Source organism: Salmo salar, chromosome ssa09, assembly GCF_905237065.1.
Source record: "Salmo salar chromosome ssa09, Ssal_v3.1, whole genome shotgun sequence".
Lineage (NCBI taxonomy): Eukaryota > Metazoa > Chordata > Actinopteri > Salmoniformes > Salmonidae > Salmo > Salmo salar.
This window is the reverse complement of record NC_059450.1, coordinates 42,676,764-42,695,000: the sequence shown is the minus strand read 5'-3', so window position 1 is coordinate 42,695,000 and position 18,237 is coordinate 42,676,764. Positions and strand designations below refer to the sequence as shown.

The following is an 18,237-nucleotide window of genomic DNA, read 5'->3' as shown; positions in this document are numbered from 1 at the left end:
AACCAGATTAAATCGGGTACATTTTTTTTATCCAGACGTGCAAATGCTGCCCCCTAGACCCAACAGGTTAAGGTCTGGTGGAAAGAGAATTTATTTACCCAGTCAGTTAAGGTCTGGTGGAAAGTGAAATGATTTACCCAGTAATTTAAGGTCTGGTGGAAAGTGAATTTATTTACCCAGTCAGTTAAGGTCTGGTGGAAAGCGAATGTATTTACCCAGTCAGATATAGTCTGGTGGCAAGAGAAGAAGAAGAAGAGATTGTTTGCAAAAACAGCAGGGCTACGTTCAATAGGCTACTGGTAATGTTAGCAGGGCTACGTTCCGTAGGCTACTGGTAATGTCAGCAGGGCTACGTTCAGTAGGCTACTGGTAATGTTAGCAGGGCTACGTTCAGTAGGCTACTGGTAATGTCAGCAGGGCTACGTTCAGTAGACTACTGGTAATGTCAGCAGGGCTACGTTCAGTAGGCTACTGTTAATGTTAGCAGTTCTCATTTACAACTGCGACCTGGCCAAGATAAAGCAATGCAGTGCGACACAAAACAACACAGAGTTACACATGGAATAAACAAACATACAATCAGTGACACAAAAGATTAAAGTCTATGTACAGTGTGTGCAAATGAGGTACGATAAGGGAGGTAAGACAATAAATAGGCCATAGTGGCAAAATAATTACAATTTAGCAATTCAACACTGAAGTGATAGATGTGCAGAAGATGAATGTGCAAGTAGAGATACTGAGGTGAAAAGGACCAAAAAAATAAAATAACAGTATGGGGATGAGGTAGTTGGATGGGCTATTTACAGCTGGGCTATGTACAGGTGCAGTGATCTGTGAGCTGCTCTGACAGCTGGTGCTTAAAGTTAGAGAGGGAGATATGAGTCTCCAGCTTCAGTGATTTTTGCAATTTGTTCCAGTCATTGGCAGCAGAGAACTGGAAAGAAAGTTGGCCAAAAGGGTAATTGGCTTTGGGGGTGACCAGTGAAATATACCTGCTGGAGCGCGTGCTACGGGTGGGTGCTGCAATGGTGACCAGTGAGCTAAGATAAGGCAGGGCTTTACCTAACAAAGACTTATAGATGACCTGGAGCCAGTGGGTTTGGCGACGAATATGAAGCGGCGGCCAGCCAACGAGAGCATACAGGTCGCAGTGGTGGGTAGTGTATGGGGCTTTGGTGACAAAATGGATGGCACTGTGATAGACTGCATCCAATTTCCTGAATAGAGTGTTGGAGGCTATTTTGTAAATGACATCGCCGAAGTCAAGGATCGGCAGGATAGTCAGTTTTACGAGGCAATGTTTGGCAGCATGAGTGAAGGATGCTTTGTTGGGTAATAGGAAGCCGATTCTAGATTTAATTTTGGAATGGAGATGCTTAATGTTAATCTGGAAAGAGATATTACAGTCCAACCAGATACCTAGGTTTTTGTAGTTGTCCACATATTCTAAGTCAGAACCATCCAGAGTAGTGATGCTGGACGGGCTGGCAGGTGCGGGCAACGATCGGTTGAAGAGCATGCATTCAGTTTTACTTGCATTTAAAAGCAGTTGGAGGCCACGGAAGGAGAGTTGTATGGCATTGAAGCTCGTCTGGAGGTTTGTTAACACAGTTATCACGACTTCTGCCGAAGTCGGTCCCTCTCCTTGTCCGGGTGGCGTTCGGCGGTCGACGTCACCGGTCTTCTAGCCATCGCCGCTCCACCTTTCATTTTCCATTTGTTTTGTCTTGTTTTCCCGCACACCTGGTTCACATTACCTCATTAGTGTAAATGTATATTACCCTCTGTTTCCCCCATGTCTGTGTGTGGAATTGTTCTTTGTGTACTGTGTTACGCTACAGGCTGGCTTGCACTAGGTTTGTTTCTAACCTAGGTTTGTTTGTTTTGTTTAACCTGTTATGGCTAGGGGGCAGTATTTTCACAGCCGGATAAAAAAACGTACACGATTTAATCTGATTATTACTCCTGCCCAGAAACTAGAATATGCATATAATTATTAGCTGTGGATAGAAAACACTCCAAAGTTTCTAAAACTGTTTGAATGGTGTCTGTGAGTATAACAGAACTCATTTGGCAGGCCAAAACCTGAGAAGATTCCATGCAGGAAGTGCCCTGTCTGACAATTTCTTGCCCTTCTTGATTATCTCTATCCATTACAGAGGATCTCTGCTGTTACGTGACACTTCCTACGGCTCCCATGGGCTCTCAGAAGGCTGCAAAAAGTTGAATCGTGGCTTTGCAGGCTCTGGCTGAAAAAAAGTAGCGCGTTTGGATAGTGGCTGGTTACAGCACTGTGAGACTCAGGCGCGTGCCCGAGTCGACCCCATGTTTTGTTTTCTTTCATCTGTTTACCTTAACGCAGATTCCCGGTCGGAATATTATCGCTTTTTTATGAGAAAAATGGCATAAAAATTGATTTTAAACAGCGGTTGACATGCTTCGAAGTACGGTAATGGAATATTTAGAAATCTTTTGTCGCGAAATGCGCCATGCTCGTGACCCTTATTTACACTTCGGATAGTGTCTTGAACGCACGAACAAAACGCCGCTGTTTGGATATAACTATGGATTATTTTGAACCAAACCAACATTTGTTATTGAAGTAGCAGTCCTGGGAGTGCATTCTGACGAAGAACACCAAAGGTAATCAAACTTTTCTAATAGTAAATCTGACTTTGGTCAGGGCTAAACTTGGTGGGTGTCTAAATAGCTAGCCGTGATGGCTGGGCTATCTACTCAGAATATTGCAAAATGTGCTTTCACCGAAAAGCTATTTTAAAATCGGACACCTCGATTGCACAAAGGAGTTCTGTATCTATAATTCTTAAAATAATTGTTATGTTTTTTGTGAACGTTTATCGTGAGTAATTTAGTAAATTCACCGGAGGTTTGCAGGGGGTATGCTAGTTCTGAACGTCACATGCTAATGTAAAAAGCTGATTTTTGATATAAATATGAACTTGATTGAGCAAAACATGCATGTATTGAATAACATAATGTCCTAGTTGTGTCATCTGATGAAGATCATCAAAGGTTAGTGCTGCATTTAGCTGTGGTTTTGTTTTTTGTGACATTATATGCTAGCTTGAAAAATGGGTGTCTGATTATTTCTGGCTAAGGTACTCTGCTGACATGTAAGAGGTTAACCTCTTACATCTAGACGTTCCGCTAGCGGAACACCTGCTCCAATATCCAATGATAGGCGTGGCGCGAATTACAAATTCCTCAAAAATACAAAAACTTCAATTTTTCAAACATATGACTATTTCACAGCATTTTAAAGACAAGACTCTCCTTTATCTAACCACACTGTCCGATTTCAAAAAGGCTTTACAGCGAAAGCAAAACATTAGATTATGTCAGCAGAGTACCAAGCCAGAAATAATCAGACACCCATTTTTCAAGCTAGCATATAATGTCACAAAAACCCAGAAGACAGCTAAATGCAGCACTAACCTTTGATGATCTTCATCAGATGACACACCTACGACATTATGTTATACAATACATGCATGTTTTGTTCAATCAAGTTCATATTTATATCAAAAAACAGCTTTTTACATTAGCATGTGACGTTCAGAACTAGCATACCCCCCACAAACTTCCGGGGAATTTACTAACAATTTACTAAATTACTCACGATAAACGTTCACAAAAAGCATAACAATTATTTTAAAGAATTATAGATACAGAACTCCTCTATGCACTCGATATGTCCGATTTTAAAATAGCTTTTTGGTGAAAGCACATTTTGCAATATTCTAAGTACATAGCCCAGCCATCACGGGCTAGCTATTTAGACACCCGGCAAGTTTAGCACTCACCAATATCAGATTTACTATTATAAAAGTTTGATTACCTTTTGTTGTCTTCGTCAGAATGCACTCCCAGGACTGCTACTTCAATAACAAATGTTGGTTTGGTCCAAAACAATCCATCGTTATATCCGAATAGCGGCGTTTTGTTCGTGCGTCCCAGACACTATCCGAAATGGTAAATCAGGGTCGTGCGCATGGCGCAATTCGTGACAAAAAAAATCGAAATATTCCATTACCGTACTTTGAAGCATGTCAACCGCTGTTTAAAATCCATTTTTATGCCATTTTTCTCGTAAAAAAGCGATAATATTCCGACCGGGAATGTCCATTTAGCTAAACAGAGGAAAGAAAACAAAGCTTTCGGTCGACGCAGGCACGAGCCTGAGTCTCACAGTACTGTAACCAGCCACTACCCAAACGCGCTACTTTTTTTCAGCCAGAGCCTGCAAAGCCACGATTCAGTATTTTGCCGCCTTCTGAGAGCCTATGGCAGCCGTAGGAAGTGTCACGGGACAGCTAAGATCCTCACTCTTCAATAAACAGAGACAAGAAGAACGACACCTTGTCAGACAGGCCACTTCCTGCATGAAATCTTCTCAGGTTTTTGCATGCCATATGAGTTCTGTTATACTCACAGACACCATTCAAACATTTTTAGAAACTTTAGGGTGTTTTCTATCCAAAGCCAATAATTATATGCATATTCTAGTTACTGGGCAGGAGTAGTAACCAGATTAAATCGGGTACGTTTTTTATCCAGCCGTGAAAATACTGCCCCCTAGCCATAACAGGTTAAAATAGCTTTTCGGTGAAAGCACATTTTACAATATTCTCAGTAGATAGCCCAGCCATCACGGCTAGCTATTTAGACACCGACCAAGTTTAGCCCTGACCAAAGTCAGATTTACTATTACAAAAGTTTCATTACCTTTGTTGTTTTCGTCAGAATGCACTCCCAGGACTGCTACTTCAATAACAAATGTTGGTTTGGTCCAAAATAATCCATCGTTATATCCAAATAGCAGCGTTTTGTTCATGCGTTCCAGACACTATCCGAATGGTAAATAAGGGTCGTGCGCATGGCGCATTTCGTGACAAAAGATTTCTAAATATTTCATTACCGTACTTTGAAGCATGTCAACCGCTGTTTAAAATAAATTTTTATGCCATTTTTCTCGTAAAAAAGCGATAATATTCCGACCGGGAATCTGTGTTTCAGCAAATAAAGGGAAAAACAGAAAGACGGGGGCGGCCAGTGCACGAGCCTATGCCCTTTGTCCTCTGATAGACCACTTAGCAAAAGCGCTTGTGTGTTTCAGCCAGGGCTTTGAATTACGTCATTCAGCTTTTTGCCGCCTTCTGAGAGACCATGTGAGCCGTAGGAAGTGTCACATTAGAGCAGAGATCCTTTGTAATGGATAGAGATGGCAAAGAAGTTCAAGAAATGGTCAGACAGGGTACTTCCTGTACAGAATCTTCTCACGTTTTGGCCTGCCAAATGAGTTCTGTTATACTCACAGACACCATTCAAACAGTTTCAGAAACTTTGGAGTGTTTTCTATTCAAAGCTAATAATTATATGCATATTCTAGTTTCTGGGCAGGACTAATAATCAGATTAAATTGGGTACGTTTTTTATCCAGCCGTGAAAATACTGCCCCCTAGCCATAACAGGTTAATAGGGGTTGCAACAATTTTGGCTGATCATTTTAGAAAGAGAGCATCCAGATTGTCTAGACCTGCTGATTTGTAGGGGTGACTTGTGTAGCATCATAGAACGCTTACCTTCTAATGACTCTTGTCTAGCGTCATAGAACCCTTACCTTCTAAAGACTCTTATGTAACATCATAGAACCCTTACCTTCTAATGACTCTTGTGTAGCTTGTGAGCTTCATAGAGTTTCAGGTTTCCATAGATCGCTTTTAATAGTTTGTAGCTCAAACCATTCCAACTCTACAGACATTTGTGTATGGCAGACCCAACCCCTTCGGGATCCGCCCTTGTCTATCGAAGACTGGTGTAGCTCAGCCCTTGTTAATCAAACAGGTATCTATGGATGCAGAAGGGAAAAAAATGAATCCGATGGTACAACCTAAAAGTCTGTCGCGCAGTCACACGATGTTTAAAAGGGGTTAGAACTCCAAACACTCTGGCGATACGGTGGGTTAACGGTCCTGTCGCAAGTAGTTTTAGATATTCTTTATAAATGTAAAATGTGTCCCGCCGTTGCTCAGTAGAAAGAAACAAATGTAGCGCTGGTTATTATGAGTCATATCTTTTGAATGGTAATCTCTCATGAATGGTAATTTGGTAATAACCTGACTATGAAAACCAGCGGGGAAAGTGGGAGTGTTGAGTGAGACTACTTTTCAATAATCAAGGGAGAGAAAAACATAGCTAGACTGTTGTTTTACTATTAAAGTCAATGGTGCTATTGTTTTTAATATTGTAAAGCAAAGGGTAGCTAACTAGAAAGCTGGTGGTGACTGGTTAGCCACGGGGAAGCAAGAAAATCGCCTGCGCGATGTGTACAATCGGAGGCGGAGCTGGAGCGGACCCTGTCTGCCTGTCTGCCCGTACTCATTGCTTGCTCCCCCGCAGCTCACCAGCTGATGTAGGCTGTGTGTGCCGAGTTTGAAGCGTCCTTCCCACAGCTGAACAGACCTGCGCTGTGCATCTGTGCTGCTTATATTAATCGTGCCTATCATTGAAAAGCTATCATTCTCTCCAAAAACTCTTATCCAGTCCATTTAGTAGTCAGATTTTAGTCATATAGATAATTTAGTCGTGTCTCGTTTTAGTCATCTGAAATGAAAATAAAATGTTGCTTATAGACTCGTCAATTGCCACCGCAAAAATGTGTTAGACAAAATATTTTAGTCGCTACTTTTGATGACTAAATTTACACTGACACACATGGTCAAAAGGACAGGGGAGTCATTGGGAACAGTAGAGTCTAGTTGTCATGGCGTCTATTGGCTGTCTCAGGGGAGACTGACAGTATAATGAACATGGATTGGTTCTTAATTAATCTATGGCAAGTCTTTTCATTACTAGAGAGCACATTGGCAGCATTTGTCCTTTACACAAAACAGGTAATCTGAATAGATATCTCGGAGAGGCTGACACACACAGATATGCACACACACACACACACACACACACACACACACACACACACACACACACACACACACACACACACACACACACACACACACACACACACACACACACACAAACACATAAACACATAAACACATAAACACATAAACACATAACACAAAGACAGACACTTACATGCTCACAGCTCAGTGTTTTAGGACAATAGAATCAGATAGTTCTAAATTAATGATTAAAAGTCACAACAGTATTGCTCTGTCCCCCAATCACATTCTCAGATCCATGCTCCAGCTTCCTAATTAAGCGTTCCTTCCTGGTCTACTTCATCATACAGCACAATTATTTAAACTGACACACAGAGAGCAAAACCTCTTCTCAAGTCTCCAAAAGTCTAAACACATTTTCTGCTTTACACACATTTTACAATTCAAAATGGCACTTTTTAAATGCACTACACACAGTTCTCTGCATAAGACACAACAATCTGACATAAAGTCACATGTTTGCCATTTCAAAACACTGCCATTCAAAATGACACAACATGAGCTAATTGGCCAATACATGTGCCACCTGGCCAAACACCTCAATGGTTAATTGTTACCACTTCAATCAGGAAGTAAGCACTATGAAAAGACCACAGGTGAGCACCTTTTGTTTTTAAACAACAATGGAAGCCGTTGCAGAGAGAGGAAGAGGAAGAGGAAGAGGAAGAGGGAGGGTGAGAATGAGAGGGGGAGGAAGAGTGAGAGATAGGGGTAGAGCTGGTAGAGGAGTTCATGGCCAAAGAAGACAACAACTTTCAAATGAAATCAGAGCAACCTTAGTTGATCATGTCATCAACCATGGGCTGACAATGCGAGAGGCTGGACAGAGAGTGCAGCCCAACTTGAGCCGTTTTACTGTCGCCTGTGTCATCCGGACATTTAGACTGGAGTACAGGTATGTAACCAACATTTCTTTCACACTATGTAGTACACCCCATGTCATAGTGTATCAGTTGGGTGACACCTGTTTACTTCATGAATGGCTGATGTCATACACTAACTGCACACATTTCCTGTAGAATTTACTCTACTGTGGGGGAAATATCTTTAGGCTGCATTGTCCAAGCCCTATATTTGAGTTTTTTTGTTTTTCTAAAGGACTGAGAGACGCAACCATGGTGGAGGAAGGGGCCAAATGTTCACTGGGGTACAGGAAGCTGCCATTGTAAACTTGGTTTTGGAAAATACTGAAATCAGATTACGAGAAATTCAAAGCCACATCATCCAAGACAACACCATATTCAACAACATTCAACGAGTCAGTCTGTCCACATTGGCCCGCATTCTCAAGCGAAACCAAATCAGAATGAAACAACTTTATAAGGTGCCGTTTGAGAGAAACTCTCAAAGAAACAAAGAGGTCAGACGAGCATATGTGGATGTAAGTACAATATTGACTGCAGTACACTACACGCAACATTGTTTCCCAGTGTACTGGATAACACCATATTGACTGGGAGTACTGGAAATGGATGCTCATGCAATCCCACATGAGTTCATCTTTATAGATGAGGCTGGGTTCAACCTAGCAAAGACCAGAAGAAGGGGGAGAAACGTCATTGGCCACAGAGCCATTATAGATGTTCCTGGCCAACATGGTGGGAACATCACAATGTGCGCTGCCATCTCCAATACGCATGGTGTCCTCCACCGTCATGCCAACCTTGGACCATACAACACAGCCCATATTCTCACATTTCTGGACAGACTCCACAACATTCTCACCACCAGAGCGTATGAATGATGCAGACCATCAAAGAACAACGTGAGCTTTCCTCGTGCAGCCCCAGTCCAAAACTGGTTTGCTGACCACCCACCATTTCTCGTGCAATACCTCCCACCATACTCACCATTTCTGAACCCCATAGAAGAGTTATTTTCGGCATGGCGGTGGAAGGTATACGACCGGCAGCCCTCTGTGCGCATGCCTCTTGTGCAGGCTATTTACATTTACATTTACATTTAAGTCATTTAGCAGACGCTCTTATCCAGAGCGACTTACAAATTGGTGCATTCACCTTATGATATCCAGTGGAACAACCACTTTACAATAGTGCATCTAAATCTTTTAAGGGGGGGGTTAGAAGGATTACTTTATCCTATCCTAGGTATTCCTTAAAGAGGTGGGGTTTCAGGTGTCTCCGGAAGGTGGTGATTGACTCCGCTGTCCTGGCGTCGTGAGGGAGCTTGTTCCACCATTGGGGTGCCAGAGCAGCGAACAGTTTTGACTGGGCTGAGCGGGAACTGTGCTTCCTCAGAGGTAGGGGGGCCAGCAGGCCAGAGGTGGATGAACGCAGTGCCCTTGTTTGGGTGTAGGGCCTGATCAGAGCCTGAAGGTATGGAGGTGCCGTTCCCTTCACAGCTTCGTAGGCAATCACCATGGTCTTGTAGCGGATGCGAGCATCAACTGGAAGCCAGTGGAGAGAGCGGAGGAGCGGGGTGACGTGAGAGAACTTGAACTAGCTATGGAAGAGGCATGTGATGAGATTGATGTGGGTGCGATTCAGGGATGGATAAGGCACTCAAGGCGCTTCTTCCCTCGATGTCTGGCAAGGGAAGATATTGCCTGTGATGTGGACGAGGCGTTGTGGCCAGACCCAGCTGTGCGGCAAGATGCTGCCTAATTATTTTTCTTGCCTCTTTTTTTTCTATATATTTTTTCTGCACATTTTTTCAGCAATTTTCTTTTTCAGTTTACTGTTTTTTTGTGAGCATATTTTTGTTCAGTCCAATGTAAATACATCTGCTGTGCATATGTTCTACTGATAAAAAATTAAATGTTTCAACAGCATGTTGAAGCATGTTCAACAGTATCTGCAAATATTTCTGTGCATCTGAAGAATTTTCTACAATTTGAACTATTTTAGTATTATGGCAAAGCATACTAAAGATGAGAGTGCTTTTCATTATGCCCAAACAGTGTATAGTTGGTTAGACAAAAATCTGGTAATATGAATGAAGTGTGTGCCATTTCGTGCAAACGTTTGATTTTGATAATGCTATAGAATTACAGTAATCAATCCTTTGTTTTGCTTTTTACAGTAAGCCACGTGAGGAACACTGCAGTTGACATTTTACTGTTGTTATTTTCTTTTTTTGTAGCTAATTATTTTTGCTTTGATTCAAAGAAACCTATGTTGTGATTGTATTGTATTTCATCAATAAATGTCATATTTTGTTTAATGATTCCACTGTGTCGGTAGTATTCTCTCTACTAGTCCTTTCACAGTGATGTATTTACGTGTAGTAGCATAATGAAACGAGTCACATATTTTGTATTACAATATTTAATGATTGTACAAACAACTACACAGTGAAACTATCGGTATTGTCATGCTCTGACCTAGGAGAGCTGTGTTTTCTCTGTTTAGTTAGGTCAGGGTGTGATAGGTGGGTGGGCATTCTATGTTTTGTTTTCTATGTTTTGGCCGGGTATGGTTTCCAATCAGAGGCAGCTGTCTATCGTTGTCTCTGATTGGAAGCCATACTTAGGCAGCCTGTTTTTACCTTTGTTTTCATGGGATCTTGTATTTGTAAAGCTGTGTGTGTGCAGCCCCAGAACGTCACGTTTGTTTCAGTTTTCACCTGTTTCTTGTTTTGTTCGGGTTCTCTAAATAAATATGTGGAACTACCGACACACTGCACCTTGGCTGATCTATGACAGGGATTTTTGAAGATAGCACTCGTGACAGGTATCTTGTGTGTGGGTGATCTAAATTAATGATCCTATGGTATTTCATGATAAATTAGTTATTTGAACCAATGATTCTGCAAGTGCAAGGTTTCTTTAAAGATATGAATGCACAATGCAATGTTTTGAACATTGGAAAGCCTGTGTTACAAGTGATGAACGTTTTGAGTTTTGTGTCTAGAGTTTTGAAAAATGTCCACAAGGTTCTGAAATTAGTGCCAAAGTGATTGTAAAAAACTGTAATCCACCGATGTTGCACTTCCTCGTCGGCGGTGAAAGGTGACAGAGCTAGAGCGGTGTTTGTCAAACCATGAGACATCCCAAAAAATCGGTCTTCTCACAAAATCATCTGTAGCGTCTGAACGGTTTGGCCTACAAAACTATTGAGACTCTCACAAACATGTACATGTCGGTTGTTTTTCTCTAGGACATCCGCATGCCTCACAGGACACGTCTGAAGGTCCCCTGGTACCAGTTGAAAACATGAATGGAAGTACAGTGCCTTCCGAACGTATTCAGACCCCTTGACTTTTTTTCACACCCCACATTTTGTTAAGTTACAACCTTAACTCTAAAATGGATCAAAGAAAAATACACAGTAGCCCATAATGACAAGGAAAAATCAGGTTTTTAGAAATGTTTGCTAATGTATTAAAAATAAAAACAGAAATACCTCATTTACATAAGTATTCAGCCCCTTTGCTATGAGACTTGAAATTGAGGTCAGGTGCATCCAAGAACATGATGGTCACTCTGCCAGAGCTCCAGAGTTCCTCTGTGGAGATGGGAGAACCTTCCAGAAGAACAACCATTTCTGCAGCACTCCACCAATCAGGCCATTATGGTATAGTGGCCAGACAGAAGCCACTCCTCAGTAAAAGGCGCATGACAGCCCACTTGGAGTTTGCCAACAGGCACCTAAAGACTCTCAGACCTGATGAAGCTAAGATTGAACTCTTTGGCCTGAATGCCACACGTCACATCTGGAGGAAACCCTACAGTGAAGCATGGTGATGGCAGCATCATGCTGTGGGGATGATTTTCAGCAGCAGGGACTGGGAGACTAGTCAGGATTGAAGCAAAGATGAATGGAGCAAAGTACAGAGAGATCATTGATGAAAACCTGCTCCTGAGTGCTCAGGACCTCAGACAGGGGTGAAGGTTCACCTTCCAACAGGACAACTATCCTAAGCACACAGCCAAGACAACACAGGAGTGGCTTCGGGACAAGTCTCTGAATGTCCTTGAGTGGCCCATTCAGAGCCCGGACCTAAACATGATTGAACATCTCTGGAGAGACCTGAAAATAGCTGTGCAGCAACACTCCCCATCCAACCTGACAGAGCTTGAGAGGATCTGCAGAAAATAATGGGAGAAACTCCCCAAATACAAGTGTGCCAAGCTTGTAGCATCACATCCAAGAAGACATGAGGATGTAATCGCTGCCAAAGGTGCTGCAACAAAGTACTGAGTAAAGGGTCGGAACGCTTAAATAAATGTGATACTTCCGGTTTTCTTTTTAATCAATTAACAAATGCGTTTTCATTATGGGGTATTGTGTGCAGATTGATGACAAAAAAAACAATTTGATCTATTTTAGAATAAGGCAGTAACTTAACAAATTGTGTAAAAAGTCAAGGGGTCTGAATACTTTCCAATTGCACTGTATACGGAGACTGTTTAGTGACAAAAATAAGGGGTTAAATACATGTAAAAAAATATATATTCATATTATTTCCTCATCTTTTTTATATCTCTAAGATATAGGATAGACACTTCAGAAGAAACTTCTCTAAGATGATTTATTGGGGACTATCGGTTCCATGTAGTAAATCTGTTATTAAATGCTTTTGTATGGGCTAATAGAAGTAATGCCAAATAAAATTGTTCATCAAATTATTTAGTTTTATGTTTATACTTCAAGGAATCTTAAAATTCAAAATCAAATAGCTAAATGATCGTTGGTATGACCTTGTTAAAACAATTCCGTATAGCTTAGGAGAACGTCCCCTCCCCGTCCCAGCTTAAACAGGGTTTAGACTCTTATGGGTTAAATCTCTTTGTTGATTCAATTGGCCAAATCACTGGTGGTAGGGCAGCTTTGTCACCTCATTACTGGCTTTAATTAACACTTTCAGTGAGCCACAGTATTGGATAAGCTCTGTGTTTGTAATGTATAAACATTGGGGAGGGTCCGTGGTTAATATAACAGGTCTATAATGTTAGAGATATAACATGAACAATAGCAGAGAACAGAAAATAACAGAATAACAACAAATGATATGTATATACTATACAGTACCAGTCAAAATGTTGGACACACCTACTCATTTAAAGGTTTTTCTTTATTTGTACTATTTTCTACATTGTGGAATAATAGTGAAGACATCAAAACTATGAAATAACATATATGGAATCATGTAGTAAGCTAAAAAGTGTTAAACAAATAAAAATATATTTGAGATTTGAGATTCTTCAGGGTAGCCACCCTTTGGCTTGATGACAGCTTTGCACACTCTTGGCATTCTATCAACCAGCTTCATGAGGTAGTCACCTGGAATGCATTTCAATTAACAGGTTTGCCTTGTTAAAAGTTAATTTGTCGAATGTATTTAATTCTTAATGCATTTGAGACAATCAGTTGTGTTGTGACAAGGTAGGGGTGGTATACAGAAGGTAGCCCTATTTGGTAAAAGACCAAATCCATATTATGTCAATAACAGCTCAAATAAGCAAAGAGAAACGGCAGTCCATCATTACTTTAAGACATGAAGGTCAGTCAATCCGGAAAATGTCAAGAACTTTGTCAAAATATAGAAAAAGCCTGGAATGAGTAGGTGTGTCAACACTTTGGACTGGTACTGTATATGCCATTTCACAGATTATTTTATCCAACGCGATTTACTGTTATGCGTGCCTACATTAGATGGAGTAGAAATTGAAGTAGAAAGATTGCCATTATCCATACTCTCCAATCATGTCCTCTCTGCATCCTTTTCTTCATATCAAACAAATGTTAAACCAAGACCTAGGCCTCTTTTCACAAAGAATCTCAGAGCAGGAGTGCTGATCTCGGATCAGATGCTTCCTCTTAATAATTATGAATTAAAAGGCACAGCTGTCCTGAGAGTTTTTCTCAATACGGGCCCATTTGTGAAAAGTGAACAATTGAGGCGAGGGAACTAATCTCAGACTATTGTGAATGAATGAATGAATGAATGAATGAATGAATGAATATGAAAAGTACGGGTTTGTTTTTCGGGTCAAATAGCCAGTTGGATTGACACATAAACAAACAATAGAACAATGAAATGATTCGCAGTACCACATCTTCTGGTGTTCTGTGCAATTCACACCGCAAAATATACATTTATAATAGTAGATAAGGTTACCCAAGCAATAATAATAACCCTCAAGCAGTAAAACGAAAAACGAAATCAATACAGATAAATGAAACCTGGTCCGGCACACAGAGAAGATTCAAGTCAGAGACTACACTCAATCTATACCGTTTGCTATATGTGGGGCGGCAGGTAGCCTAGTGGTTAGAGCGTTGGACTTGTAACTGAAAGGTTGCAAGATTGAATCCCCGAGCTGACAAGGTAAAATCTGTCGTTCTGCCCCTGAACAAGGCAGTTGTTCAGGGGCAGAAGGCACTGTTCCTAGGCTGTCATTGAAAATAAGAATTTGTTCTTAACTGACTTACCTAGTTAAATAAAGGAAACATTTAATTTAATTATAGATAGCCCTTTGTCTTTTATTGCAGGCCTTATGTAAAAAAAAAAAATTAAACAAACGGAAATACACAGTGAACAAAAATGTCTTTCTCCTCATTGCTCAGCCACATAATGCTAGAGAATACCTGGTGTTTTTTTCCCTGTGGAAGACAACCTGCCACTATGTCTATCATGTGAACACTTCACAATGACATGTCTGTCTGTCTGTCCCTCAGGGCTCTGTAGCTCTGTCAATTAGTATCAATCTGACAGTCTCTTACTGGGATATTAAACCTCTCTGATCTCTCTTCACACTCAACCAGAGACATGGTATCAGACGGTGTTTCATCTCTCTGTTTCAACTCTATTTTGATCTTTATCTCCCGCTCTCTCTTTCTCTCTCTTTATATCTCTCTATTTTAATATCTCTCTCTTTATGTCTCTCTCTATTTTAATGTCTCTCTCTTTATATCTCTCTCTTTTAATGTCTCTCTCTTTATATCTCTCTCTTTCTCTCTATATCTCTCTCTATTTTAATATCTCTCTCTTTATATCTCTCTCTATTTTAATGTCTCTCTCTATATCTCTCTCTTTTAATATCTCTCTTTTTATATCTCTCTCTATTTTAATATCTCTCTCTCTCTCTCTTCCATTGTCTTGCTCTATCACTTTCCCTTTTTCACGCTCTTTCCCGACAAACTCTTGCACCTTACCTTTTTCCTTCTCTCGCCATCTCTCTACCTCTTCCTCAATCTTCCACCCCATCTCTCCTCCCCCTCCCCCTCTTTCTCTCTCTAGTCCCCCCCTTTTCTTTTTCGCCTCCCTCTCTCTCGCTCTCTCCCTGGTTCTGTCTTCATTGTACCTTGAGGTGTCTCCCCACTCGTCTCTCCTCTATCCTATTGCACTTGGTATGATGGGTATAAATGTAGCTTTGGGAAGAGCAGCTGATGGTACATAATAAAATATTGATTGGGATGTAATTGTAGAGTTTGTCAGCAGTTGCTTTGCCCCAGCGTTGAGGGAGGGTGTGTGTGTTATTCCTGTGTTGAGGGTGTGTGTGTGTGTTATTCCTGCGTTGAGGGAGGGTGTGTGTGTTATTCCTGCGTTGAGGGAGTGTGTGTGTGTGTGTGTTATTCCTGCGTTGAGGGAGGGTGTGTGTGTGTGTGTGTGTTATTCCTGCGTTGAGGGAGGGTGTGTGTGTGTGTTATTCCTGCGTTGAGGGAGGGTGTGTGTGTTATTCCTGCGTTGAGGGAGGGTGTGTGTGTGTGTGTGTGTTATTCCTGCGTTGAGGGAGGGTGTGTGTGTGTGTGTTATTCCTGCGTTGAGGGAGGGTGTGTGTGTGTGTTATTCCTGCGTTGAGGGAGGGTGTGTGTGTTATTCCTGCGTTGAGGGAGTGTGTGTGTGTGTGTGTTATTCCTGCGTTGAGGGAGGGTGTGTGTGTGTGTGTGTGTTATTCCTGCGTTGAGGGAGGGTGTGTGTGTGTGTGTTATTCCTGCGTTGAGGGAGGGTGTGTGTGTGTGTTATTCCTGCGTTGAGGGAGGGTGTGTGTGTGTGTGTTATTCCTGCGTTGAGGGAGGGTGTGTGTGTGTGTGTGTGTTATTCCTGCGTTGAGGGAGGGTGTGTGTGTGTGTGTGTGTTATTCCTGCGTTGAGGGAGGGTGTGTGTGTGTGTGTTATTCCTGCGTTGAGGGAGGGTGTGTGTGTGTGTTATTCCTGCGTTGAGGGAGGGTGTGTGTGTGTGTGGTATTCCTGCGTTGAGGGAGGGTGTATGTGTGTGTGTTATTCCCGGGTGGAGTTTTTTTGTCTATTGGCTGGATGCCAGGAAGAAATAGATAAAGAGAAAGAAGGGGATAGAGAGAGAGAGAGAAAGAGGGGGAGAGATCAAGAGAGAGAGGGAGGGAGAGATAGAGGGAGAGAGCGGAAGTGAGAGAGACACAGAGAGAGATATTATCTACTTCACTTACTTTGGCAATGTTAACATATGTTTCCCATGCCGATAAAGCCCCTTGAATTGAATTGAATTGAGAGCGAGAGAGACAGAGAGCGAGAGAGACAGAAAGAGGGGGAGAGAGAGAGAGAGAAGTGGGGACATCAGTAGATGTACAGTAGGGTAGCACAGTGTGTCTCCTTGTTTTCCTCTGTAAAGCCGGCTCTGCAAGAGCAGCTGTTTCACGGCCGATTTACTGCGTTTCCATGTAGCACTGCCCCAGTCTCATCTCTACGATGTGGAGACAGGTATAGGAGGAGGTGGGGAGATATAATAGCGTGTGTGTTTGTGTGTTCCATCTTAAGCCAATTAGCAAATTAGTACAGTTGAAGGTGCTATCAGGGAGACCACAGCATGCTGAAGACAGAAAAATATACATTGAATGAGTTTCTCCTGAAGAGAGAGATGATGGGAAACTAGCAATGGGCAAAAGCATGGGGAGCGTGTGTGTGTGTGTGTATGTGAGTGTGCATGTGAAAATGTCATGTTGTTATGTTGTAGATTTCTCAACCTAAACAAGATGTGTGACAGCAGATGTTGTGCCTAACACATTTCTATCTTCTATCTCTCTTCCGCTCTCTCCCTCTCTCGCTCTCTCTGTCTCTCTGTCTCTCGGTCTCTCTCTTTCCTGGTCTCTCTCTCTCTCTCTCTCTCTCTCTCGTCTCTCTCGCTCTCTCTGTCTCTCTGTCTCTCTGTCTCTTTCTCGGTGTCTCTTGCTCTCTCTCTGTCTCTCTCGCTCTCTCTGTCTCTCTGTCTCTCTCTTTCTCGGTCTCTCTCTCTCTCTCTGTCTCTCTCGCTCTCTCTGTCTCTCTCTCTGTCTCTCTCTCTCTGTCTCTGTCTCTGTCTCTCTGTCTCTGTCTCTGTCTCTCTGTCTCTGTCTCTCTCTCTCTCTCGCTCTCTCTCTCCTTCTGTCCCCCCCTCCCCCTTGCTCTCCCCCCTGACAGAGGCGTCCATCTTGAGTTATGACGGCAGTATGTACATGAAGGTGGTGATGCCCCAGGTGATGCACACAGAGGCGGAGGACGTGTCTCTGCGTTTCATGTCCCAGCGGGCCTACGGCCTGCTCATGGCCACCACCTCGCGAGACTCGGCCGACACACTGCGTCTAGAGCTGGACGGGGGCCGGGTCAAGCTCACGGTCAACCTAGGTATCGTATTACACTACCGACTACACCACGTGTTGAAAAACGTGGCTCTCTCTTTCTCTTTTCCTTCACTGTCTCCATCCCTCCATTTTTTCTCTTTGCCTTTGTACATTTTTTGTCTTAGTTTGATTTATAGAGTAAAGGACAGCAATAAGTTATGGAGTAGTAATAAACAAATATTCTTATTTTTGTTTGCATGGACTTTATTGTGATCTGTGTCATAAGATATTGATTGAATAAGACTCTTCATCGAAATTACTATACTTTTTAACTAATTCACCTTTTTTCCATTATTTAAGCTGCTTCATTCTGAAAGTTATTGTCATTGACAAACATGCTGTCTGGCCCATCTTTTGAACAGATAAAACATAGCCATTTTCATAGTCCTAACATAGCCATTTTCATAGTCCTAACATAGCCATTTTCATAGTCCTAACATAGCCATTTTCATAGTCCTAACATAGCCATTTTCATAGTCCTAACATAGCCATTTCCGTAGTCCTAACATAGCCATTTCCGTAGTCCTAACATAGCCATTTTCGTAGTCCTAACATAGCCATTTTCGTAGTCCTAACATAGCCATTTTCGTAGTCCTAACATAGCCATTTTCGTAGTCCTAACATAGCCATTTTCGTAGTCCTAACATAGCCATTTCCATAGTTCTAACATAGCCATTTTCATAGTCCTAACATAGCCATTTTCATAGTCCT

General features: G+C 41.9%; 1 protein-coding gene across 4 annotated transcripts in view; it reads left to right on the top strand.

Moving 5' to 3' along the window:
• LOC106611370 (neurexin-3a) overlaps window positions 1–18,237 on the top strand; it is an 825,193-nt gene that overhangs the window by 294,372 nt on the left and 512,584 nt on the right. For all 4 annotated transcript variants that reach the window (XM_045723683.1, XM_045723684.1, XM_045723681.1 and 1 more), the window contains exon 11: window positions 17,327–17,530. In XM_045723683.1, the coding sequence (XP_045579639.1) occupies window positions 17,327–17,530 (204 nt within the window). The remainder of the gene's footprint in view (window positions 1–17,326; window positions 17,531–18,237) is intronic.